At 43.1% G+C, this 27,175-nt stretch overlaps 2 protein-coding genes across 2 annotated transcripts; one reads left to right on the top strand and one right to left on the bottom strand.

Annotated features, from left to right (window-relative positions):
* The first annotated feature begins 2,237 nt into the window (after positions 1-2,237).
* On the top strand, positions 2,238-11,888 carry RAB23 (RAB23, member RAS oncogene family). Its single transcript, XM_057414081.1, has 7 exons — positions 2,238-2,257; positions 4,146-4,345; positions 5,118-5,203; positions 7,606-7,762; positions 9,275-9,357; positions 10,582-10,674; positions 11,532-11,888. The coding sequence occupies exons 2-7, from the start codon at positions 4,191-4,193 to the stop codon at positions 11,669-11,671; spliced, it is 714 nt and encodes a 237-aa protein (XP_057270064.1). The 5' UTR covers positions 2,238-2,257; positions 4,146-4,190; the 3' UTR covers positions 11,672-11,888.
* Positions 11,889-18,561: 6,673 nt separating this feature from the next.
* Positions 18,562-26,712, bottom strand: BAG2 (BAG cochaperone 2). Its single transcript, XM_057414077.1, has 3 exons — positions 26,415-26,712; positions 20,705-20,814; positions 18,562-19,404 (listed from the first exon to the last, which is right to left on the bottom strand). Exons 1-3 carry the CDS (start codon positions 26,573-26,575, stop codon positions 19,004-19,006), a joined length of 672 nt encoding a protein of 223 aa, XP_057270060.1. The 5' UTR covers positions 26,576-26,712; the 3' UTR covers positions 18,562-19,003.
* Positions 26,713-27,175: the final 463 nt, after the last annotated feature.

Below are 27,175 nucleotides of genomic sequence, written 5' to 3'. Positions count from 1 at the left end.
CTAGTCAATCTCTGTGAAAAGATTAGTAAGATCCAGTGACTGGAATTTTAATTCAGACACACAGAAAAAGAGATAAAACTGTTTTAGTTGCAAACAAGTCACACTGCTGTTTGATCTCACCACGAGTCACCAAATCACATATATGCTAAAGCTTTGATATCTCTGAATGTATCAGTTCCTCCGTTCTTCTTGTTCCTTGGTGGGACATCATATGAAGAGTTTCCTGAATTGCTGTCAATATACCCATGTAAGACGTGCTGGAACAGTTTAGCCTCACTGGATTGTTGGGGTTTCACAAAGAAATACATGCACATTGCCAGCATGGCAGACAGGTCACAGTACATGTCCCAGCCTTACGCTCTGTGAAAGCATTACATGATATATAGAATTCAAAGAACAGAAAATTAGAAACTATAATTATTTACAGCAGTCACTAACTTGCTGCCTAAATTAGGGCACTTAAAATGGGATATGTCTCTTCTAATCCTGTACAGCTGTGGCCACAGGCTCCCTTTCCAGTGAACAGGAAGAACTGAGGGAGTGGTTCACCTGGGCTACCTGACAGCCATCTAAAGGTAAACCACACACCATGAATGCTTGCAGTATAGGATTAGGTGAGATTAATCCAGCCACGTGCCTCAGCGATGAAACCTGTGAAGTACACAAAGTAGTATTTCTGACATAATTACTTGGGCATTAGGCTGATAACAAATTTGTCTTGGAGTTAATAGGAGGGCTCTCTAATTCAAGGCCTTTTGGCACACACAAGCCCTGGCATCAGATAAGCTGAGACTAGCAGGGGGATCAGCATTAACAAAATGAAAGCATTAATTTGCATGCCTAACATTTAACTATTCTTTTGAGGTGTAGCTGCGAATGCGCTCCTCCAAAAGGTGTTTATCTAGGCACAAGCAGCACCAACTGACTCCAGTGAATCACAAAATCCTTTAGCTTGGAAAAGACCAATGATGATCTTGAATCATCAAGTCTAACTGTTAACCATGCACTGATAAGTACAACACTAAACCATGTCCCCGAGCACCACATCTAGACATCTACTAAATACCTCTAGGGATGGTGACTCAACCACTTCTCTGGGCAGCCTGTTCCAGTGCCTCACAACCACTTTGGTGAAGAAATTTCCCCTACTCTCCAATCTAAACCTCCCCTGCTGGGAAGCACGGGATAGGAGCAAAGAGACTGCTGGTGTGCAAGGCAGTTTTCAGCAACTTAACATGGCAATACCCAACTGTTACTTGGCCATACTTGAGTATCTGGAGTGCTGTGGGGGCACTGAGAGCTGCCACTCCCTGTAGCAGGATGCACTTTGCAAAGGGATTTTTAGGCAGGGAGGCACCTTTTATCAGCCTAACCCCCCCAAAAAAACAACCCCAAAACAAACAAAAAACAAAAACACCACGAAAGAAAACCACAAAAATCCCCAAACCAAACAAATAAAAAAACCCAAGCCCAAACCAAACCACCCCCCCCCCCCCAAAAAAAAAAAACACCCCACAAAACCCAGCCACAAACCTAACAGTGGAAGATCTTCAGATCTTTATAGACTATCAGCCTACAATTACACTAAAACCTAGCATATTCTGTTTTAGGTAAGTGTGGGAGCTGCAGACCATGTGCCACGGTAATGGGCTGAGAACGGGCACGGCCACACCTTGGTCAAAACCCCACGGGTACTGCCCACATGAAGAGTAGCTGCCTTCAGTAATAGCCTAAGGAATGGCCACGGTTGTTCACACACTGTTTCGTTACCCGCGGAAGATGCGGAGAGGAAGAAAGGCCGCCGGACAGGGAGCGAAGCAGGGATGAAGGCACGTGGGGCACGGGAAGATGATTTCCCCTTAGGAACCCAGCCGAGACCCCTCACAGCCAGGCGGGCACATCGCATCCGCCACTGCTCTCTCGGGCGGTAACGGCCCCGAAGCCAAACCACAAGGAAGGGCAGACCAGTCTGCACCGCCGCCGCCTCCACCTCCACCCGTTCCCAGCCGGGGTCCGCTGCGGGGGCGGGGGCAGCGGGCAGGCACCTCCCTGAGCGGCTCCCCCGGTCCTGACGGCGCTTCCGGGCGGGGGAGCCGGGATGTGCGTCCGGGTTGGGTCGGCCCCAGCGAGCGGTTTCCTCTCGCCTTCCCTCCTTCCCCCATTCCTTGCCTCTCTCCCTACCTCGCCGTCGCTGAGGTGGAGCTGCCGCCGAGCCCTCTGAGGGAGCGCCGTCCGCCCTGCTCCTGCAAGGGAACGGGTTGGTGTGCGGGGCCGCAGGCTGGAGGGAGGGAATCGAGGCGCTGGCCGGCGGCTGGGGGAGCTCCGGGGCGGGAGGGCGCTGGAGCGGTGCGGGGCTGGGGAGGCGGCGGGTCGGGCGGTGGAGGGGCCGGGGCTGCGGGAGAGGGGCAGAGCCCCCGCTCTCGGTGTGTCTGTGGCGGCGGCTCCCCCCAGCCGGGGCTGGGAGGTGGCCGCGGGCAGGTCCCGGCAATGCGGAGCCGTTGGTGCAGAGCTGGCGCGGGGTTAGCGGTGTTTGCCGAATACCCGATAAAAATGTTCGTGCACTGGTGTTCAGTGCAACCAGACACGTTATCTGCATAGCGAGCGGGAGCGAGGGTATCGGGTAGCCCAGCTCTTCCGGCACGGGGCGCTTGTGTGAGGGCAAAGTCTTTAAAAAAGGTGTATTTTCCCCTTTGAAAGGGGCTTACTTACCTCCTGGGGGGAAATCTGCCACTCTGCAGATGCAAAGTGTTACTGTGATGATATCCTGGCACAGCAAAAGGGAGGGGAAGCCCAGCTTTGAACAGGTAGACAGCGATGCAGTTGTAACAAGAAGGGCAACGAAGAGAGACTTCAGGGCCTTGGGATGACTGGTAAGGGATCAGGAGCACAAGAAGTGGCCTCCTCTATCCTGCCAGTTGCAGGGAATGAAGAGGGAAGAAACAGGCAGAGCCGCAGATCAACACCTGGCTCCGAGCCTGGTGTCACCAGCAGAATCTGGGGTTCTTTGGTCGTGGGTTGGTCTACAGGGCAAGGGAAAGAGTCCCTGAGATTTCTGGCATGTGTGGAAGATAACTTCCTGACACCGCTGGTGAGAGAGCCAGCTGGGGAAGGCCAGACCTGTTATTTCTGCACAGAGAAGGACCTGCGGGCAATGTGATGGCTGGATGCCACCTTGGGCGTATTGATCATGAAATGGTAGAGTTTTTGATTCTTGAAAAAATGATGAGGGGGTCAGCAGAGCTGGTCAGCATTCTCCTGTAGAAACTGGCTGTAGCTTGGTTGGGTGTACAGTTTGCTGGCTAGAAAACTGTCTGGATGGTCAAGCCGAAACAGTGGTGGTGAATGGAGTTAAACCCAGTTGGTGGCTGGTCACAAATGGTGTTCTGTACTTGGGCCAGTTCTGTTTAGTATCTTTATCAATGTTCTGGATTGAGTGCACTGTCAGTCAGTTTGTAGACAACACCAAGGTGGGTGGGAGTGTTGATGTGCTGGAGGGTAGGAAGGCTCTGCAGAGGGATCTGCACAGGCTGGATTGATGGGCTGTGGCCAGTAGTATGAGGTTCAACAAGGCAAAGTGCCAGGTCCTGCATTTGGGCCTCAACCCCAGTGCTACATGCTTAGGGAGAGTGGCTGCAAAGCTGCTTGGTGGAAAAGGACCTGGGGGTGCTGGTTAGCGGCTGAACATGAACCAGCTTGTGCCTAGGCAGCCAAGAAGGCCAGTGGCATCCTGGCCTGTATCAGCAACAGCATAGCCAGCAGGCCCAGGGCAGTGATCATCCCCCTGTACTCAGCACTGGTGAGGCCACACCTTGAATCCTATGTTCAGTTTTGGGCCCCTCACTACAAGAAAGACATTGAGGTGCTGGAGCAAGTCCAGAGAAGGGCAATGGAGCTGGTGAAGGGTCTGGAGCAGATGAGGAACAGCTGAGGGACCTGGGGTGATTTAGTCTGGAGAAGAGAAGGCTCGGGGGGACCTTAATGCTGTCTACAGCTACCTGAAAGGATGTTGCTCAAGGTCACTTAAGCAGCCCATGACAGAGATGGAGATAAATTGTACTGCGCGATTCCTGATGTGTGTGATCATCTTTCCTCTTGCTTTCGTTTCACATTGTTTTCCTGCACATAGCTGTTTACTTTGTTTACAGAATCAGCTGTTTCCTGAATAAGCCAGAGTCACCTGAGACACAAAGATGTTGGAAGAAGATATGGAGGTGGCTATTAAGGTGGTAGTAGTAGGAAATGGAGCTGTTGGGAAGTCCAGCATGATTCAGCGATACTGTAAAGGGATTTTTACAAAAGACTACAAGAAAACTATTGGTGTAGATTTCCTGGAAAGACAAATCCAGTATGTATTAAACAGCTGCTGTGCTATTGATTTTTACCTTTCCCTTTCTTTCTTTGTTCTGTTGCCATCCTGAGATATATGAGGGCTTGGAAGACAAAAAGGCCTGCTGCTTTTGAAGCACAGTAAAGGGAGTTGTTTTCTCCTTGCATGTGGGCTAAAATTATATCACTCTGTTTTCTGTCCAAGATTTAGAATTCTAACTAAAATTCAGAACCTCTGTTGTACTAAAGAGTTTTGACAAGTTTCCTTTGTATTCTACTGCCTGTTAATTTTTTGGGGTTTTTTAATTGTGGAAGAAATAGAGGTGCTTTTGATAAAAGGATAATACAAATTTATTAGTCAATATAGATAAAAATTACTGTGGAAAAAGAAATATGCTATAGATTTAGTCTGTATGCAGTATAAGCAGGCCATTCCCAGTTGTGTTTGATAAAATGGAAAATGAGAAGTAAGAAAATTCTATAAAGCCTATAAGATGATTAAAAAGACAAAAGGGCCATTATTCAAGTACCTAAGTTTTGTTTTGATGTCTAGGAAAGGAAGAGGAATATGTAATACAGATTGTCAGTAAAGAGCTTATAATGTACTTGAGGGACTCCTGCTGTAGTATGTTACAGAGGTGAACCATCATTAATGTTAAATTAAATTATATTTAAATCAAGTTCAGTTTGACTTGGATTATTCTGCCGTTGTAGAAATTGAAGTATTTCCATGTTGTTTTGAATAAGTTTTGTTCACTGTATGGATTAAAAAAATGTGCTGTTTATTTCAGAGTTAATGATGAAGATGTCAGGCTAATGTTATGGGACACTGCAGGTCAAGAAGAATTTGATGCAATAACTAAAGCCTACTACAGAGGTGAAAATACCATGTTTGTCGTTTGCCAGTTTGTTTGCACATCTCTGAAATATTTTCCTATCTTTGTGTTGTGTTAGTTATTCCATGTCTGTGCACAGCATGTTTAGTTTGCCTTTTTTCAATTCTTAAATGTTTTTCCCCTTCATGCAAAATCCTTGTCTTAATTAAATGCCACTTTATGCAGGATGATCAGCAGTGCCCTTTAAAAATCATAGACCAAAATGAGACAAATGCCTCTGCAGAAACTGCACAGAACATAGCCATTCAAACAGTCAAACACAAAGTTATGTTTTCCCTCTGGAAGTGTGTTATTACTTCTGTAAGAAATATTTGTAAATATTCCAAAAGTTATGGCTGAGGCACTTAGAAATTAATCCAAGGGGAAAAAACCCACCAGTCATCTTAGAAAGATAGTTTACTAGGCAGGATAGTTCTCTTGTTAGTACAGGCTGCCTTGAACATGTTAACACAACAGAGTGATAAAGAAAGTCTTTACTTCATGAAACAGAAGTGGTATTACTCAGTCTTATAAAGGCAGTCCATCTATTTAGCCAGTTTACAAATCACATGCTTAGGCTTTCTTTGCATATAACAGTGGTTGTGAAAATCTTGCCTTTTTGGTTTTTAACATGGGAAATATGAACAACTTAGCAAAGATCCCATGATTCAGTTCTTGACAAACTAATTACCCAATGGCTAGGAAAAAGACTGAGTTATTTTTACTGTCCCTGTCCATTGCATTCTATGTATACTATATATAGATTGAATAAGGAAGTCTGATGATGTAAGTCACCCCCTTATTAACTACCATATGGTAGAACTTTGCCCTCTGAACTTATTATTGCCCGGTTATTTCCATGTTTTAGAGTTCAGAAGGAATGGGTGGAAGGAGAGAGGTGAAGTCGAAGTCTCTTAGAGTGGTAACTTCACAATAGATTTCTTAGTCTTAAAAAACTGAACAAGGTGACATTTACTGATGGTGAGAGTCTTAATAAATATTCTCATTTCTCGTAGAGCAAAGAACTTGGGAAGCTTTATTAAGCTGGTCTGCCAGATGCCAAGTTAAATTAAATTCAGCATCAAGAAATACAAACTAACCTGGTTTGGAAAGAATAATTAATTTTATACCTATCTCACAGGATTAGAATAATTGCATACATTACAATATGGTGTGGACAATAGGGAAAACACATAGAATTTTAGAACACAAATAATAATGAAAATTATGGAAGACTACATTACTACAATTTTATTGGTAGAACTTGATTTGAAATTGAGGGTAGTTCTTATTCTGTATTCGTACTAGAAGGATCCTAGTAGCATGTGAAGGAATTTGAAAGAACATAGGGAGAGTTTTGTAAAGATAGACTGAACTTGGTTTTTAAAAGCTAAATAAAAGGAAACCTAATAAAAGACCTTGAGTGCTTTCTGTCACAGAAATACAAAAACAAACAGAATACAGGAATGGGGGATACTTGATGAAATTCAAGAGATACAAAAAAAATTCATGCTGATGAAATAATTTTTCATTCTATGTGTAATTAGTTTGTGATACTCACCACAAGATGACACTGGTCTCAAAGATGTCAGCTATCCATTTCCTTTACATTCTGTTACTAAAGAGCAAATATGCTGAAGGCATATAAACAATAGTGTTTGTGTGTTCATATGCAAAGAAAAGTAGTTTCATGAGGATAACAAAGGGCTACTGAGTGTCAAAATCCACTTACTAATCAGCTGTGAAAGTAACTTCTCAGTATTGATGGGTTTAAACTGTTGTTTGTTAAGGCTGTTACAAAATCATAACAAAAATGGTATAAAACACTTTCTTTAATTTATCATAGTGCTGTGATTGAACGAGTATGAATTAGAAATACACTTATTTTCTCCAAAAAGCTACGAAAAAGTTTACTTGAAGTAATCACAACTCCCTCTGAGAAAAAAAAATTCTGCTTTTCAACATCAAAATTACTGTAGCACAAAGAATAACTTGCAGTGTGCTTTACCGATCCTGCATGCAGAAAAATACCTGGCCGCCGTTGTCTGGAAAACAGTGAACAATAAGCAAACATCTCTTTCCCTTTTTTCCAGCCTTTCCACACCCATCCTACTCCTTCCCCTGCATATATGCAGCATGCTCGAAATAGCTTGAAAGGTAACAGGCCTGTAGCCATCATGAAGGATGGGTATAATGATCAAAATAATATGGCGATCTATTTTCATTTGGGTAGTATATGACCGTTGCTTTGACACAAGTCACCACTTGTGGTGGTAAAAGTGTACTTTTATGGGAGAAACTTGAAAACCCCTCATATTAGAAATACTTCATAGATAATTTTGTTCATTTGTTGGTTGGTTGATGTGTATTTATTTGTATTTGTACTTGATTTGTATATTTTTAGGAGCCCAGGCTTGTGTTCTTGTGTTTTCTACGACTGACAGAGAGTCCTTCAAAGCAATCCCTGCCTGGAAGGAAAAAGTTGTGACTGAAGTTGGAGACATTCCCACAGTTCTTGTGCAGAATAAGATTGATCTTCTTGATGACTCTTGCATAAAGAAGTAGGAGTTTTATCTTACTGTTTTTAAAGCACAATATATGCCCCTTATATGCATACATTTAAAAATATATATATATATTTATGGGAGTTTGTGATGGAGACTTACGGTTGTCAAATCTATACCCTGCATTGAAACGTGCCCTAGGAGCACAGGTGACAGGTAATGCTGCATGAGTGTAGTTGCTTGGGCAGATGTGCTTGCAAAACTAGGAGCTTTTTGTTTGCTTCATGCCTTCCTCTGAAGTGTCAGCCAGAAAAACAGAGGAATAACACGACGAGTTTGGTTATGCCATGATAAGATTCTTTCTGTCATTTTTCTCTTTTTTTAATCAGAAATTCTAAACCTGTAAATTTTCTCTCCTGTTAAAATTTACAGATACTGTTAAACTCTGTTATGCACCAGTGCAGTTACATTGTCTAATTTGCCTAGTGAATGCTTGCTAAAATGATGATGAAGTATTAAACAGGATGTTTAGAAAAGTAACAATGTTCTTTGCTTCACTTTAATTTGTTTTTATTGTTCATTTTTAATTAAAACATTATAACTCTGTAGAAATCCATACCTGGTAATATTCTCCAACTGCATGGTGCTGTCCCTTCTTCACTGTATTTTTCTTTACAAATGCTACTGTTGATTCATTCTGCCTTTGTATATATGACCAATTTCATTCGTGCCATCAAATCAGCCTAACAAATGCTAACTTTCATTTACCACAGCATATCATGTAGAAAATATTGCACGATGAAGTCGATCATTCTCCACCTCTTTGTTTCTGCCATCTTCCTAAGTGATTTAAATTATTTCTTCTTTTTGTTGTTTCCCGCACTGGCTTTCTTTATTCTCTGTTTGCTATCATTGATGACATAAATCAGCTTCTACTCCCTCTGCAAAGAATTCTGAGGATTTTTCAAAGGAAAAGCAAAATTGCATTTGAACTCCTTCTTTATTCATGGTATGTCACTTAGGTTTCATTCTCAGAATACTCCGTCTGCCTCAGTATCACCATCTGTCTGATGACGTGATTTCCCTTGGTGAAATTTTCATAAGTTTCCTCAACTTTTCCTTAACTTTTCTTTCACCTCACAAAGTAATCCTTCATTTCACCTCTGCACTCATCTGATGAGTCTACTGCTTCATTAAAATATACTTAAGGATTACTCTTTTGGTTGTTTTGACTTTGCAGTAGTAATTTTTCTGATTCTAGTGCTGTTAATTACAGCCTTTTTCCTTTTGGTTTCACTGACACCTGTCTTTGAATCCTTGGGAAATTTTAGTTAATGAAGTCAATAAGTATTGAAAAGCAATTATTTCTGGTCATAGAGAAACTGCATGTAAAATACCATCTTTTTTATAGTGGAAATACTGTAAACAAATTAAGGGACACCTACTTTTTGACTGAGTTTCTCAACCCACTTTGCCATGCTTAACTTGCCAAGAAGCATTTTGTCTGTAAGAATAAATGCTGACAAATAATACAAATTAGTATTTACACAATCTTCTTGTGTTGTGCAGTGAAGAGGCAGAAGCACTGGCAAAAAAGCTGAAGTTAAGGTTCTACCGAGCGTCTGTGAAGGAAGACCTAAACGTAACTGAAGGTATGAAGTGCAGCAATGTTTGTCCCGCCCTCTGCTCTGCAGCGGGGAACAGTTCTTTAGTTTGGAGCTGCTTTGTTACTTTGCAGGTTGTTGCATGCTGTTGGCCTTTTGATTTCCCTTAGCGGCACGCTTTAAACATAGCTGGAATTACTTGGTATCAGTGTTATTAGGCCTTTTTCCTTGTATATATCTTTCCTTTCTCTTCTGCAACCAGTGCACAGCTTTAATATTTAGAAGTGCCAATGTGTTAAGGCTGCTTTGTCCCTAATGACTGTCATAAAAGCACTGAGCTTCAAAAACAAAAAGTGTAAGTTCAATTACTACAATATACATATTGTTGAACAGACTATTCTGTAATTGTTATTAACTGATAGAAACACTTAATAGTTTAGTTAAATAAAGTACATTACAAGATTGGCTCTCTTGAAAGTGATATTTGACTAGTTCTTAAGTATCACTTTTAAGTGTATATATTTAATTTCATAATACTACTGTTACAGACTTTGGTCATTATCTTTGTGGGGTAGGTTTGAATAAATATGAGTCTCTGATAACTTTGCTTAATCAGGCAGACTTAATAGTAAACTAATTGTTTCTTCTCTGTTAACATTATTTACCTTGGGAGATGAATCTGGAAGAGAAAATATAAAATGTTTCTGTATCTTTGCATGAGTTATTAATTACAAATATAAATAATCATAACACATATAGGTTCTGAAAATTCTCCTACAGCTTTTGGTTTGGTTGGATGGAGATTTTTTTTTCCCAGAATCCTAGGTAGACTTTTTATACCCCAATACAAACTAGGGTAGCATTACTTAATTAGAGCAATATTGCTGCCAAGTTTTATTAATAGACTTAACCTTACATGACTGCTATTATTCTAAGACTTCTTACAAAAAAGAAGTATGTTAAATTCCTATATAACTTTAAAAAGTTTCAGGTGGTATGAATTTGCACATTTGGCAAAATGTTATTTGCCAGCTTTATTATAGAAGTATTGAGATGTTTCTATGTGCTGTTCAAGAGCAGTACTGCAGGGTGTAAGACGTGGGTAGACTCTTGGATTAACCTGGATTCTGCTTAGGTACTCAGGCATGCTGAGAGACCATCACTTAACAGATCATGCTAAACCTGTCACCACACAGAATTTTGATACAGAGACATTAGTATTGATATGAAGATTATATTTAAGCATACCTTTTTTTTATTATTACATTCCAGTTTTTAAGTACTTAGCTGATAAATATCTTCAAAGGCTCAAGCAACAGACAGCCGAAGATACGGAACTAGTACATACAAGCAGTAACAAGATTGGTATGTATACTGTTACAAAAAAAACCAGAATCATTATTTTGTGCCATCACAGCTTATGGTTTTACCTGTTTCCTTATGGAGTTAATACAAGGTGAATCAGAGTCTGTTATGTTCCTATCTTAGGATATTGTCTTCTTTCCTTCTGTAAAATAACTTTATGACTCTAAAGTTACGCAACTGTTAAACTGATACTCTAAAGTCTCTAGCAAACTTTTGGCAAGCACCCTTTTATTAATTTTTTTTAAACAAAGATTGTGTAAGGACTTGAGAAGGGGTGCTTGCTGGACTTTTTAATTTAATTAGTATCAGTGTTACTCATCTTCGTGTGGATTTACACGGTGAAAGAATCTGGCATGTGATCAGAAGGTGTTTGTAAACTGCCTTTTCTAAGGGAATACCAAACTTCCATAGTCCTTCTTTAAAGCATTTCTGAGTTAGTTCCTTTATTTTCCTTTTTAAAACACTCCCCTTTTTATTCAAGCTTTTTCCTTACCTTTATCTCAGCAAAGTTTCCAACTTCAAAATTGTCATGTTTTTCTTTTATTACATTACTCAACTAACCGTAACTTTGTTACCATGCTATTAGTAGAATACACATGTGCAGATGAATGCATATGCTGCCCTTCAATTATATAGATGGAAACCTGCTTAAAATACTGCCTGGCTAGTAATTCCAACTGGCTCTCCTTCAAGTTTAGCTGCAAAATTGACTCAGAAGTAGGAAAAGCCGTTAAAAAAATAGAGTGGGTTTGAGGTGCCTTACTATGCAGTAGTAAGAGTTGTGTCTGAAGTGTTAATATATTGTGCAACAAGAAGTAAAGAAATACAAATACTTTTCTTGTCTTTAAATTCTGTAGGTGTTTTTAACACAGGTGGTGGAAGTGACTCCAACCAGAATTCTAGCACTCTTAATGGAGGAGATGTCATCAACCTGAAACCAAACAAACAGAGGACCAAGAAAAACAAAAGTCCTTTCAGCAACTGCAGCATACTTTAGACCACTTTGGGAGGAAAAAAAAAACAAGCCAGTGAATTGGATGAAGTTGTGCAATTGAATACAGAATAAAGCCAGCTGTAGAGGTATTTTTACCAGTGCTTTAGCAAATCTTGTGCCTATGGGATCCTTGAGAGAGGGTAGATTTATATAACCTTGCTGATGCAGTTGTTTTGAGTGTTCGGAGTGAGACACCTGGTGGCAAAACACAGAACCGCGGCTGCCCGTGCACTTTTATAAATTAGGCAAGCTTCTTTTTCAAGGAATTATTTCCAGACCTATGAATTAGGTATTGCTGAATTGCAAAGCGCATTTAGCACAAGGATAATACTTACAAGTATAGGTACAGACCGTTTGTCGTGGTTTAAAGCCAGCCAGCAGCCAAGTACCACGTAGCCACTTGCTCACTGCCACATCCTTCCCTCCTTCCCAGGTGGGATGGGGAGGAGAATCAAAAGACTGTAAACCCCAGGGGTTGAGATAAGAACAGTGTAATAACTAAAGTACAATATTACAGATAATAGAAATAACACCAACAGTAACAATACTGATAATAGTAGGGAACAAAAAAAAAAAAAGATAACTGAGGATTCAGAAAACCCAAGTGATGCACAATACAACCACTCACCACCCACTGACTGATATCCAGCCTGACCTGAGCAGTGATGTAGGCCTTCTGGCTAACTCCCCCCAGCTTATGTACTGGGCATGATGTGCTGTGGTACGGAATACCCCTTTGTCTAGTTTGGGTCAGATGTCCTGTCTCTGCTCCTTTCTGGCTTCTTGTGCCCCTCCTCACTGGCAGAGCATGAGACTGAAAAGGCCTTGACCGGGGCAAGCGCTGCTGAGCAACAACTAAAATACCAGTGTGTTACCAGCACTGTTCTCAGACTAAAGCCAAAACCCAGCACTGCACCAGCTACTGGGAAGAAAAGTAACTCTATCCCAGCTGAAACCAGGACATCGTAACACTATGGCCAAAGGTAAAGTAGCAACCTTGCAGCTAAATTTCAAACAAACATTAGAGTTGGTTAGACAGGACACTAAGAAGATATATGAAGATCAAAAGACGCTATATTTTATGCCTGACTATATTATAAAGATTCTGGCAGTTCTGTTGGTGCAATATATTTGTGTTACATATGATTGGTGAGGTATATGTAAACATTTGGTGTGAATATTTAGGCTAAATTCCAGTGTATTTGTTACTTGGGAGATCAGCCAGTGAGCATAAAATAGCATCTTCCAAAAAAAGTTCCCTTTCAAAATGTTGCATTTCAGATGAGGCTTTCCCAGCCACCACTGTGTATATTTAACTTGCTCTACTTTGGGCCTAAAAGCTTAGATTTAAAAATGTATGGTGCCAAAAATGCTCCTTTTTACTTAATGCAGTGCTACAGATGTTTTTATAATTTTGTTTTTCTCTGTCTTAACCAGTTGAACAAGTAACAGGGTCTTTGACACTAATAGATAATTAGGAAGAAACATATAATCATATTTCTCTTCAAATTCGGTTGTTGTATCCTGTGTTGTCTATGAAAAAGGAACTTGCAACATTGTGTCACAAGCCGGTTATCTTGCCTGGAAAATTGTTTCATAGATATCATAAACTAAGTCGTGGAGGATCCAAAAACCTTGCAGCTGGGTGACTGAATTACATTTGTGAGACATTCTTGAATGTCATCTCATGTTCAAAGTTAGCTGCTGGCTACACAAAATCTGATTCTGCAGGATCAGAGACATGGCAAAAATTGTTCAAAGTGCTTAAATAACACTACAGAATTGATTTAGATGTTTAGGAGTCCAAATCTAAATTCAAATAATACGGGCTTAGGCTCCTAAATCACCATGGTGCTGTTAAAAATGCTAAGCAAGGTATCTTTTATTGACCAAAAATAAACACTTTTTAATCTTCTCCAAGAGCACGCATGCCTTGTGAAAAGTATCCTTTTTGTTTACATGGTTTTGTATGGTATAGTTTTAACTTTCTAGGATTTCTACAACAAACCTGCTAGTGACAAATGCAAAATATGCTGCTTGAAGGAATTCAGAGTTTTAATAGTTTTGTAAGTGGTGTATGAGAGTGAAAATGGGTTGAGTGATCTATTTTTGGAGGAAGGACTTTTCACTGTGTGAATTCATGTAGAAAGCTTGACTTACTTTGTTACTAAGTCAGTGAGTGTGAAAACTGAAATGTGCTTTTTCCCACTGCCTGCAGGGAGAGAAGTGGTTGGTGAATTATGCACAAACAACAGAGATCTCTGAAATCTGTATTTAACATTTACTTATGTTAGACTTTCTACCGAGTACTGTTGTTTCTTTGACCAGCTGTTAGAGCATCTCCTGTTGCTGGCACTAAGGTGGCCTCCAAGGCACTTGATCCCCTTCGCTAGTGCAGCAAACTGTGTGTACTTCACTGTAATGTTTCCTATAATTTCTCCTGATAAAGGCCTTTGTTTTTTAACAAGTGTGTTTAATCCCTGTATGTACGTATACATGGTGGAGTCTATTGGTCTTCTCAATTTCAGAAGTAAGGTACTTAGCATAAGACTTACGATTGTACATCATCCGGCCACCTTACAACTTCAGGGTGTAGCACAGAGTGTATGTGTGAAGAGTTTCGACAACTGTTTTTAATGTGGAAACTTTCACATTTTGTTGTCTGTCTGCCACTTCCACCTTTTTTAATTCATTTTTCTTGAAACAATCCACAGTGTGTCTGAAACATCCTTTTTGCCATGTTTGACTTTGTACAGAGGACTGAAAAATGTCTGTATGACACATAATGACTATTTGTACTATTACGTGTTATACTGTAGATATCATATTATTACATAAGCCATTTGTATTTAAGGTGTGTCATTATAAACCACTTTTTTAAGGACTGAAAATGAGTAGAAATGTTTATAGGTGGAGACTTGACAGACTTGCAAAATTTAGGATATGTTGAAATTCAGAACACACATTATAACATAGGAATACAGACTTGCAGCATTGAGTAACAGTGAGCTTTCATTTCTTTCCATTCCATTCCCATCTTAAGTCTTTGTTGTGACTGTGCATTGATTGTTCTCCAATGAGAATGACTGAGGTGGAGACTGTCCCATTAGCATTTTCCTGGGGCGTGTTCTGCATGTGCTTTGCTTGAAAATATTGTTTTATCCTACTGGGGTTAATGTGGAGATGGAAACCAGATGACTTCTGCATTGCAGGAATCTTTAGGTATTCACCTCACTCCTCAGTGGGAGGGACTTTCTTTAGCCTTTTGGATGCAAAGGCACGCCTAGACATTTAGCACCCACATCAATTTTTATTGCAAACACTGGCTTCTCCGCTCAAAGCATTTCATTAAAATACCAAATGTTTCAGTAATTGTTAAAGCCTTGGTGAAGTAAGCATGACACCAAAGCCCCTGTTGTTTCTGTGTTGTATCTATTCCGTGAATGGCTGTTCTGTCAGGAAGTGAAACATCACTTCCTGATGATGCAAAGCCGTAATGCTAGGGAAGTGTTTCCAACTGGAAATAAGGAATCTCAGAGTTGTAAGACTGATCACACTAGGATTTTTGTGCATGGGGGCATGTGTGGTTAATTTAGAAAATGAAATACTCCACTTCAGACAATTTTGGAGAAATGCTTACCTTTTTTAGTCAGAATGCCTGAATTACCATACTGTCAGTTGATTTCCTGTTTAATTTTTTTATGATTCAGTAAATTGTGTCATCTTTTTTTTTTTCCCCTCCATTACTGGGCTACACAATGTATCCAACACATAGCTTTCCCTTTGCGTCACTTCTGCAGTTCTATGTTATACTAAAGGGAACTGAGCAGCTGACCACGTTGTGCTCCCTGTAGTTACACAGGGGTACCTGCACAGTACTGAGCATACATGCACTTTGAACCTCTTAATTCATCTTCTTCAAGTTGGTAGCTACCAGTTAATAACTGAATGAATGATTTGCGCTGCAGCACCCTCTGTGGGAATTCAGTCATAGAGCAAACTAACAAACATGCTGCTTGGATTCCAGTGGCACTACTTAGACCCCTGCTGCTTCTCTAAATGTAATCATAGACCTCTGGTTGAAGCTGCAATACCTGCACACTAATAGTGCATAAACCAGAGAGCAACAAGCTTGGTTTCATCAAAACGACCTTACCATCTTCCTGTAGGAAGCAACAGTTGTGCCTATCTTCTTTTTAATGCTCAGACAGTATTGAGAGAAGAAAATACTTCTGTGTGAAATAAGGCATTCAAACAGGTAATGAAAATTAGAGAAGAAAAAATGCAGCAATGCTTAGATGTAAGGTGAAAGGTGCTGTAATAGAATTAAGAGAAACTTTCAAACGCTTCTGTGTCACAGAAGTGCTGTATCAATCATTTCAAGGCCAGGTGAGTCCCACTACTGAACTCATTCTCAGGTTTCTGGTAGTAGGGTAATACCGATAAATAATTTGTGGATGAGTGTTCTTCCTTCTATTCCTGAGATTAATGTGGTTCAGCAGAACCAAATAAAATTGATCAGAAAAACCTGAATCTGGACCAGGAGAATTCTGCTGTCAGTGCAAGAGTGAAGGTGCATTGTTACTAATGAATGACTTACTCTTGTTTGCAAGTTCACATGAATCTGAATGGTCAAAACACAATGTTCAGAACTGGTTTTATCACTGTCATGATCTCAAATATATGTAATGACTTTTTTTTTCTAAAAATATAACATAACTTACCATACATCCTCAAGTGGAAAATAAATGTTTAAACCTGAATATTTTGTGTGTGCTGGTCCTGTAAAATCCCCAGAGGTAATTCTCTTGTTACAAGTTACATTAGTTTTATCATGCAACTTAACTTAAACGTGTTTATTTTATCACTATTTGGTCTGATACAGGTCTTTCTTTTGTGGTCACATTCAATTGTCAGCCTATTTCATAAAATTGCTCTAACCCTGTACCTATGCAGCCTGAATCTGCTCAGAAAACTTGTGTGCCCAATCCTGGCCCATATGTTGGGAGCAGTTAGGATCCAGAGCAGCACATTAGGCACCCCCACCTAGCAGAAGGGCCATTTTTGAGCCCTTCACCACACAGTTCAAATATGAAATACGGGTTTCTGTTCTGTGCTTTCTGGTCACTTTGTTTTCCACGCTTGGTCTGGCTAATGCAGCGACAAGTGAATGGTTGTAGACGTTGTAAGTGGCATTAAAATATTACTCATGTATCAAAGGTGCCTGATGAGGTTTCTGAAAAGAAACAGGTAAACGCTTACTGGTGGCTGCAGCTTTGTGTGGTTCTGTGTTCTTTTTTTAGTAAAATGGAACCAAGTATGAGTCTGCCTCTTCGTCTGGGTGTCTTGGGAATCTGGGAAGCAATATACTCCTGGTTCCTCTTGCATGCGGTTTTTCACACAGGAGAACAAGTTACTTGCTTAACACCCTAGTAAGGATTAATTGGAATGTTTTAGGCAAGAAAGAGTCTGGAAATACGAGAAAACTCACATTTTCATGGTCATGGTCAGGGAAGTGCTTAACTACGACTGAGTGAAGACCTTGAGAAAAGTGAAGCTTTGATGGTATCTGGGTACGTTTTATGTACTGCGCAGCTGTACCATGTTCAGCTGGGGGAAGCTGGGCAGCCCCCACTAGAGTTCTAAAGAGGAAAACAAGTGTCTTTTCCTGTGTCTTACAGGCATTAACTGTGTGAAAGAAACTTTAAAGACAGTGTCACTTGTTTTAAACTTAGGCTGTTCAAATCTATGGGATCTTTTACTGGATGTGGCATGTCAACTTGCAGGCCTAAAGCATAGGATAGGGTAGCAGTGGCTGTACTGTAGACTTCCTGGGGGTCAGGTAATACGGGGTTTAGGGAAGTGGAGGGCAAACAGACAAAAAGAATAGTAAAAATAAGGAAGTAACTTACTTAGGTTAAGTCTAACCTGCAGTATTACCTTACCCCTAGATCATAGAGGTTGTGATCATTTTGTCCTTGAGAACAAAAACACTTGTACAAGAGCTATAAAAAACAGGAAGAGGATCAAAAAGGAAAACAAAAATCCCTTAATGCTTTTGGCCTGAATAATCTTACAGTGGCCTTAAAGCCCTCCAATATCAAAGGAATATTCTAAGCATCACTAAGCTATGTTCGACATAACTACTTCACAGCGCAGTTTCCAAGAACAGTCTCTGCTGTGTATTATTTTCAAGGTGTTTAATGCTGTTAAACAACCGGAAAATTTACTTTGCTTGTTAAAGTTCACAAGGAGCTAAACCACATGAATATAAGCAGTGATTCTTTAAAGTGGAATTATGAAATTAATCTCACCAAATTCATGGAGAGTTTTTCCAATCTCAAAGCTGTGACTTGCTTTTTGAAAGCATCATCTGAAGTGCCGTTTCTGCAAATAGAACGCAGTGTCAGTGCCCTCACAGTTCCTGGGGTTCCCAAGAAGTGTGGGTCAGGTTCCTGGAACCACAGCGTGCTTCTACATATATGAGGGGTTTACAGCCCTGGCACCTCCCATCCTACACAAGGAATGAATATGGTATCTGCCACCTGAGAATTCAACTTTTCTGCTCTGCAGCTTCACAGGTGATGATGCAAAATGAATGTGCAGAATAGTAGCTGATAAAACACAATTCCCTTTATGTTAAAATTACAAAGCAACCTTGAACTACAGGTGGTGGGAGGCCACCAGCCTCTCTGGGCAGGATGTGTAAGGGTGGATTGCAAGAGCTGGCGCTCATTTCTAGCCTTGGTTGTGACCTTTGAGTGGATGCATTGCTTTTCACTTCCTCAGTTACAAATGGGAGGTATGAGTCTGTCTCTTGGAAGTACTCTGATCTACTTATGAACAGTGCACAATCACTCAAACTGTATGTGGTAATGAGCAGGACAGTGTGGTTTATGAAAATACCATCAACAGTTTATTAATGGTTTTGGATTTATTGCCACATTTTGTCCCCAAAAGTCTGGTTCGCACACTATGTATACAGTAGAGAAAAGCTGAAATCTCATGATAGGACAAACCAACTTTAGCTTAAAAAAAACAACCCAGGAGAATGGAGGAAAGATTTTGGCAGTTCCTGACAGTTCAGCAGAAGCACTATTAAACTTGCAGCAGAGCAGGATCGACTCTAGAGGAGCATTCTTTATTGCCAAAAGAAAATGCTGATGCTACCAAAACCCATTAAATGCTCGCAACTTGCAATCAAAGATACTTTGGTGCTGTGCATGCGTACATACGTGCATGCTTGCACAGAGATCTGTTTTTCCTTAGCTGCTTTGTGCTTTTTATGGAGATTTGCTTATCCTGCGGTTTGCCAGAACTAGCCCAGAGGACGGTTTAATCCTGTTTGCTGTTGCAAGACTGTCGAACAGATGATTTCTGATGCTCCAACAATGTGATGGACTTTTCAGAGTTTTCCAAGTTTCTAAGCAGAGTCTCTAGCCGCCTTTTGATCTTCTTCTGATCCTCAATGGCACACCCAATCACCACAGACTGAAACTTCTGATCAATGGGTCCCGCTGGCACATCAGATGTGCATGCACCGTAAAGCGACATTAAGCGGATTTTGGCATCTTCCAGATCATCTAGAAGTTTATTGACGATTTCATCGATCATCTTGGTGGCATGCAGGAGGGATTCCTGCTGCTGGGCGTTCCGGATGGTTTCCACAGAAACCTCCACTGTGAGGGTTCGGCCCATCAGGCGATTAGCTGTCAAATTAAGCTCTTCCCTCTCACCTACATCAAAACCAAGAATACATTCTACATTACAGGGGAATACTTTCCTGTGCAAATAACATCATAGAATCATAGAACAGTTAGGGTTGGAAAGGACCTTAAGCTTATATAGTTCCAACTCCCCTGCCATGGTCAGGGACACCTCACACTAAACCAGGTTGCTCAAGGCTCTTGTCCAACCTGACCTTGAACACCGCCAGGGATGGGGCACCCACAACTTCCTTGGGCAGCCTGTTGCAGTGCCTCACCACCCTCGCAGTAAAGAACTTCTTCCTTATATCTAACCTAAATCTCTCCTGTTTAAGCCTTCTCCCCTCAAGACAACCAAAGTGCTACAACTTGGCAATAAGCAAGGCTGTTTTTTTAAGCGGCAATCAACAAGATTTCCAGGGGAGAGAAATGAATTTTCTGCCTTTGCCCGAGTCCTGCTTATTTCACAGAAGCATCTTCTGATTTGAAATGATGCATTAAGCTCTCCTAAGAATGTAAGCTATGATTTTCTGCTGCCAACACACCACTTGCTGTGTCATGTTAAAGCAAAGCATACTGTATTATCAGAAAACATTATTCATTAACCAAACTGGCATGTTTGCCAGTTTGTGTTAACTGTGCTACTGTGAGGGAGAGATTTAGGCAGTACCCCAGAAGGCCATAAAGAGAAAACTGATTTCTGACTACCAGCTGCAATTAAGGGCCAGGAAAAAAATGGGTTTCTATTATCTGAAAACAATTTTTCCCCAAACCACGGACACAGCATATTTGATACGTAAGCTCCTGAAAAGCCAATGAACCAGCAATTTGAAGCACCTGATATAAAACATACATTTAGGGAACGTATTTAATGCCATATATCACACAACCATGATAATGATCCTAATCATCAGGTTCCTGCAGGCTGTACACTGTGTAGCACTCCTGTGCAGAACTCAAAGCCATTAAAATGCTGGTTTTTCATCTGTATTTAAGCATCATCATTCTCGTCAACTTCCCTCCCTCAGCTAAGCTGTATTACCCTCATTTTGAAAATAAGCCAGTTGAAGAGAGTATGGGCTGTCGTCCTGGTTTCAGCTTAAACCACAACACACATATACACCATAGCATCGTTCATGGCAGACCATCTGGCTGAACAGTATCTGAAGTTACAAAGTCAAGGAAAAGGGGATCCCAGGATACGGGAATCATGAGCTGGCTCCAGGGCCTGTACCTTCACCAGCAGCACCCACCAAGCAGAGCTGCTCCCTAAGGCACAGGCTGTCTGACTTCAAGTCAGTTGGGAGGGTATGGCAAAGCAGCTGTTTACCTTCGCTGATGTGCCTCATGTCCTGGCTGTTCTGTATGTTGTGGATCATTTCTAGCAGGGTTTCTTTCTCTTGTTCCATAGCAGATGCTGCGTCACGGAAAGCCTCTACCCTGAGCACGGTTAAACCAAACAAAATGTTTAAATAATAAAATAGCTGTTCACCTCTATAGCTGCCAAGAACAGTTTTTTTAAGCTTCAGCTTAAGAAGTACAGTCAGTTCTTAATTATCCATGAGGTAGCCTCTCCAATTTCATGGCCATTGCCTGTATCTTACCTTCACTTTTCAAGACTCAATAGAATTTGTAAAAACCATAACCAAGAATAATTCAGTAAGACTTACATCTTCTGTTTTACTGACAGTGCTGTTCTGTCCTACTCCATGGTTAGTCTGGATATCCAGAGCCTGATGGTACTATAGCCCCATAAAAGAAGTCTTGTAGGTAACTGGCAACTATTATCAGCTGCTGAACTAGAAGAGAAACAGACCAAGTCCCCATCACACATGATGCAGTGAGGGCGAAGGGAAAGCCCAGCAGGAACTGCTCTCCCTGACAACTTTGGTCTTCGGAAGCTATGTGGTTGAATGCCCCCAGTCTGCCCTCCTCCTCCTCATAGCATAAGGTACAGGCCCATCTGGCCATGGGCAGTGTGAAAATGCTATACGTGAAATGTGAGGGCAAGTCTTTAGTTCTTGCCTTACTCCCCACCATGATTTTAAGGAGGGGATTTTGCATTCAGCCAAGTAATATGGAAAAGCACACTTGGCAACTATCTACTTTGGAAGCCAAGGACAAGATGGAAACGTTTCCCTCCATTGGCTTTGCCCCAGAGGCCTGAGGGCAGGGGCTCACAGAGGGCTTGTCAAGCTGCAACTGGCTGCAAGAGTTGTGCCAAACCCATCAACTCTGCACTCCCAGACCCCGCAGAAAAGCAGCGTATCATGTGAACCTCGCTGAGAGTTTCAGATGCTTCCAGCACACAGCCTGGGAGGTCTAGCTGCTGTAAGCAGCACAGGAATCCATCTGTCCTGAAATGTTTATTAAACCTGGCCAGAAACAGGGAAACAAACCATCGGTAAGTCTCTTAGATGCTCTGTGCTCTTCAACATGAGCCTGCCCTGAAATGGTGGTGGCTCATTGCTGCTTCTGCTCCTGTGACAGGTACGGAGCTGCTGCTCCTCCCTCCCTTCCTCAGAGGCTGGCTGAGGGCAGGTAACTTCAGAGAACAGCAGTAAGAGAAAAGAGGGCAAAAGAACGCTGAAGAATGGGAGCATCTGAGGATATAAATAGTCACACTTCACATGCAGCCTGCTCACAAAATGGTACTGTTTTACAAAATATTTAGCCTAATTTAGTCAGTGAAAGCACAAGCTTCAGGCCTTGCCTTTAATGTTCATTCTGAGGAGGAGTGGGAAAAAGTTAATGCAATGCAAATGCTTGCCGAGAGCAAATGCTTTTAATTATTACTTTGGAGTTAGTAAGAGCAATGAGGCAGGTGGAGTCATTCCATGTCTCAGATGTCTGCACTTTGTAATTTATCAAGTCTAGCAATATTTTCATAAATGCCTCACTGTGTCTTTTTAAAAAAACTAGTGTTTTCAGTTTTATAAATGCATTGTGGCCACTGGGGAGCTTAAAATCAAAAATTGCAATAGTGTTATTAAAGCAGATTCAGTATATTATTGTACTGCCTTAAAAACTAAAGGTCTGCCTTCAGCACATGAATCAATCCCTGATTTCCACAGGCTTTGCTGGCTACTATGAAGAATGCAGAAGAACTGCATTGCAGAGATGCATCCTGAATTGGTGCAATTCTAGAGAGTGCCTACAAGATCATCACTGCTTCCAAAAGCCAGCTACTGCTATGTGAGGTAGGACTGAAAAGCCAAATTATCAGAATTCATGACTGTGTACTGAAAAAGCCCCACCATTATTTACCCACTGGAACTTTGACTGACATTATTTTACAGAAAGTCGTGTAACGTAATCTTGAGAACTATTTTATTTGCAGTAATTGCTACTTGGGAATTATCTTAACCACTTCTTCAACTGCAATGTAACTAAAGTCCACCGGGATTCTGATCTTGGTGTATTTGCTTCCACAAACAGCAGTCAAAATGAGCACCTCCCCGGCACTGTGTAATGGCAAGTGGAGGAGGCACTGCAGCTCCAGCCATGGGGGCAAAGGGACAGGAAAGCAGCATAACAGGACTCCCCTCTGCTCTCCCTTCTAAAAGTTTCCATTTTGACCAATTATTAGCAGCATGATGGGACTAAATAGCCTTAAAAATAAATTCTTTGGGTTTCAGAGAGCTCTTGAAGGCAGAGTGGAGGCACAGCATGGTAACATAGTGTATTGGCAGCAAACACAGCACCTCAACAGCCAGCCAGCAGGAGCTGCAGCTTGAGCAGAAGATAGGAGGAGATGGTTTGAGAAAGACAAGGCAAGGGAGCAGAGGAAACGGGCAGCTGGCACTGCTAGGGACCTGGGTCACAAAACAACCAGACAGGATCACTTCAGAACATCTCTCTAGGGGGAAGAAAACAAAGAACAAAGAAACCACTCACGCCAGCCTCAGGAAAATGGTCAGTGCCCCAGAGAGATGCTGGGGGCTCTGTCGAGGTGAGATGCCCACCACATCCCTACTCTATTTCGCTGCCCTGTCTTGTAGCAAGGCCTCTGGACAAGGGTCCCACTGGCCTCTCCTCAGGCCACAGCTGAGAGAGACACCAGTCTACAGGGACTGCACACCTTTCCCTCCTCTGCCCCTGCCAAGAGTGCCAGGTCCACACTTTGTAGCCTCTTTCCTAACTTCTTCCCTAAAATGTGCTTTAGCTTCATAGGTCTGTGTGAATCTTTACTTTCCTGGGGTGGGGAAAAAAGAACAAAGATTGGAAGAGAGAATACAGTTTCCACCCATATTCCTCTGCTGTGGAACAGAGTGGAAACACAATCCAAGTCTCAAAAAAACAACTAGCCACAGAATAGAAGGCAAAAAGAACACAGAACACTCATATTCCTGCCCAATTATCACTTATCTTGATGCAGCAACATGGTCTTTTTCTAACAAACAGATGAAAACATCCAGCTGTATTTTTACTTGGAGTGTGTTTGTCACTTTGAACATCAACTAAATATTCCACCCATTACCTAACACTAGAAAAACATTCCTGACTTCTGGTTTCGCGTGGTCAGAGCGTGATGAGCTGCGTAGTGCCTTTCTTTCCCACATGCCATTCCCATGAGTAGAACATTCCCCGGAGGAACAGGTGGACCGGCCGTGCTTTGTTTCCAGATGAGAAACTGGACACCTGCTTTCTTATGACAGCTGCAATAACTCTGTCCTTTACACAACTCCCGACTTAAACAGCTCTCTGTTAAGCTGGAGGTGCGAAGAAGTGTTCAAAGGCAGAAAGAAACATCTGAGGATGGTGTGGCCTTCTGCCTGACAAGGAGCTGTGCGCAGTGGGCAGTGACAACACGGGGGGGTTTGCCTTGACATCCTCAGCTTCTTAGACTGAGCTTCTGCACTCAGGTGAGCAGAGACATACACGTGAATGGTGGGGGAATGTGGTTGTTCCAAGGGAGGAGAGAAAGCACAAAAAAAAAATAAGGTTTTAGGAAAGAAAACAAGCAAAAGTCTGACTTATCTCATGTACCATTACGCCCTAGACTGCGTGTTCACTGAGCCACCAGAACACAGTGACTCATAGACACAGACTCTGGTCCTGCTTCCAGCTGCTCCTGAGATGTCTTGGCACTCATGGGCAGTCAGGGCAACAGGAAGATCCAAGCCCTTACAAGGGACAAATGTGCCACCTGCCCCCCTGGTGATGAGCTCACTCCCTGGCAGCCAAATTAGTCCCCCTTTTCCATTCACTCTCCTTAGAGAAAAGGTCCCTCTGTAAACAGCGGGCAGGGAGGTACAAAAATACTCTGGTACTGTCAGAAAAGCAGCTCTTGTGGTGGAAGGGAAGGGAGAGAAGTGAAGGCTGTTCAAACCAGTGCATTTCCAAAGGGATGAGGGCTGCCTCGGGGATCAGCCAACCTTAAACAACTCCAGAACTGAGGATTGTCAAGGGGTTTAATTAAAGGCTGTTATTCACTTCGACAAATTTTCACTTACATTTACAATCAATATCTCAAGGGTCTATAGCTAAACTAAACTGGCTGGTGAACGAGGAAGTGGAAGCTTTTCCTCCTGCCATTCAAGTAAGTTTGAAACGAGGCGTGTTGGCTACTTGGGCATGGAAAAAAATACAAGAATTCAGTGACTTTAATCAAAGTAGTTTGACTCTTCCTTTGTAAACTGTTCCTTGTTTAGAACTATGCCTGTCTGAAAGACCCACAGCAAACTGGGTGGTGTAATCTGGGGTGTAATTTCTGGTTAACCAAACCGTCTGCTTTGGTTCAAAGACACTCAGCAAATGAGAAAGACATCTGCATATCCTGCTACTTATTTTGCATTTACATATTCATGCTCCAGACCTGGATGTGAGCAGCAAGACTTGTTTGCAGACAGTGATTTGGTTTAGTCAAATTCAGAGAAGTCTGTGAGGGACTTCAAGAAGATTCAGTCGAGCCGAGGAAAGCTAATATAATAGCACATAAAGTCCACTCCCGATTATTGCAAAGCAATGTGGGCAGAAAGGGGAGAACGCAACTCCCGTGTCCCACAGGGCTCTCTTAATTACAGAAAAGTCTTAGAAATACGGTGGGTGGTTCTGCGAGAGCCGCTGATCAATATGCAGCTGTAATGAAGGAAAGGACGTGTTGAAACAGTCCTGGCAGGACGTGAATCAGTGGTACACCCACAGCGCCCGTGCATCCAGCCACCTCGGGACAGACACCGTGTAATTAGGCAGAGCTGAGAGGATGAGGGAGATGATTAAAGACAAGGAATCGCCTCTCAACGCTGCCGAGCTGGGGAAAAATCAAATGGGACTATTTGGCAAGTATCAGGAGGAGACCAGACGCGCCTTGGCGCAGCGAGTACACACTGTATTCGCAGCTACTTCAGAAACAGGCACCTAAGCTGCAGGATGCGATGCTACTCATGTTAGAGTTACGTGGGTTACTGTAACCTCAGAGAGGAGGTGGACGTAAGCACGTGTGACAAGAACACCCGTAGATGAACCAGGGAGCACAAAGGGAGGCTGGGGAGACATGAAGCCTCACACATCACCACCACACTCCACCACAGTCAGCGCTGCAGATGAAAGGCTTGCAAGAGCCTCAGAGAGCCCAAATGACAGCGAGTTTTATCCTCGTATTTCCTGCATCTCCTTGTGAAACACCTGCCTGACAGGTGCGGGACAGGGGCCACTGGGCTGCGGAGCGGGATGAAGGACACGGCTTCCGTCGGCTCACTGCTGCCCTCACCCAACCCGCCATCCCCCGTGTGCTGAGGGCTCCCCGAGCCCTAAAGCGTAACGAATCAAAACCCCCTTTTGCGCTTCCCCCGGTAAACGTCTGTTCCCATACATCCACACATGCCCCTATCTCTCGCGTTTCCAGGACACGCCACCTCACCTCAGCGTAGCAGCTGCCATTTTTAAGCCTGCCCCCACTGCCTCCGGTGCGGGGGGGATCCTGTTCCTAGGTCACCTCAGGAAGCCTCACCCAGCCCGTCCACCTCCCACCGGGGAAGGCCCCGCGCCCGCCGTGAGGAGCGGAGCCACCGGCTCCCTGCCGCCGCAAGGGCCCCCACCTGAGCTCCAGCTGGTCCAGGTTCTCCAGCAGGCGGCTGGATCGGTCCGCCATGGATGTGGAGCGGTAGAAGCGGCCTCGGAGCTGCCCGCCGGACTGCTGCTGCTGCTGCTGCTGCTGCGCCCCCTCGTTGGCCTTGGCGCTGATCTTGGCCTGGGCCATAGCACCCGCCTGCTGCCGCCGGCGGATCCGCGCTGCGGCCGCTCCCTCCCCGCGTCCCGCAGGCGGCGGCCGAATGCCGGCACCTCGCTCATGGCCAAAGAAGGAGCCCGCCCCGCCGCCTGCCCCCGCGGCCACCCCGCCTCCGCGGCGGGCTGTGGCCCCGCGGGCACCGCCTCACCTAGCGCGGCGGGGCGCCTCATGGACAGCCCCGGTCCGGGGTGTCGTGGCCGGAGCTGCCGGCGGCAGAACCGCTGGCTCTGGCCGGTGGGATCGTCAGGGAGCGGGGCTCCGGTGGGTCACACACGGGGGTTAAACTCGCGGGAGGGACAAGAAATCCCTGTTGCTGCTCGCACCCCGGTGTCACCGCATCCCATCCCGAGCGGTGCCCGGCCACCCCCGCGCACCCAGGCTGACCCACGGCAGCACCCTGCAGCTTCCTGGGGTGCAGAGACCCCAAAACTGCCCCACTTATGTCCCCAGTCCCCAGCGTGACAACAACAGCAAAACCCAGCCCAGCTCAAAGCAACAAACTGCCTCTTGCTAAACCAGAAGCTAAGAGAGGAACAGTGAGATTTTCAGTAACAGTATTAACCTTGTTCG

The sequence above is a fragment of the Pezoporus wallicus genome, unplaced genomic scaffold (genome assembly GCF_028554395.1).
Source record: "Pezoporus wallicus isolate ANWC-B61680 ecotype Strahan unplaced genomic scaffold, APGP_CSIRO_Pwel_v1 contig_6428, whole genome shotgun sequence".
Taxonomy (NCBI): Eukaryota; Metazoa; Chordata; class Aves; order Psittaciformes; family Psittacidae; genus Pezoporus; species Pezoporus wallicus.
Note: the sequence above shows the minus strand (reverse complement) of the source record. Positions and strands in the feature narration are given on the sequence as shown.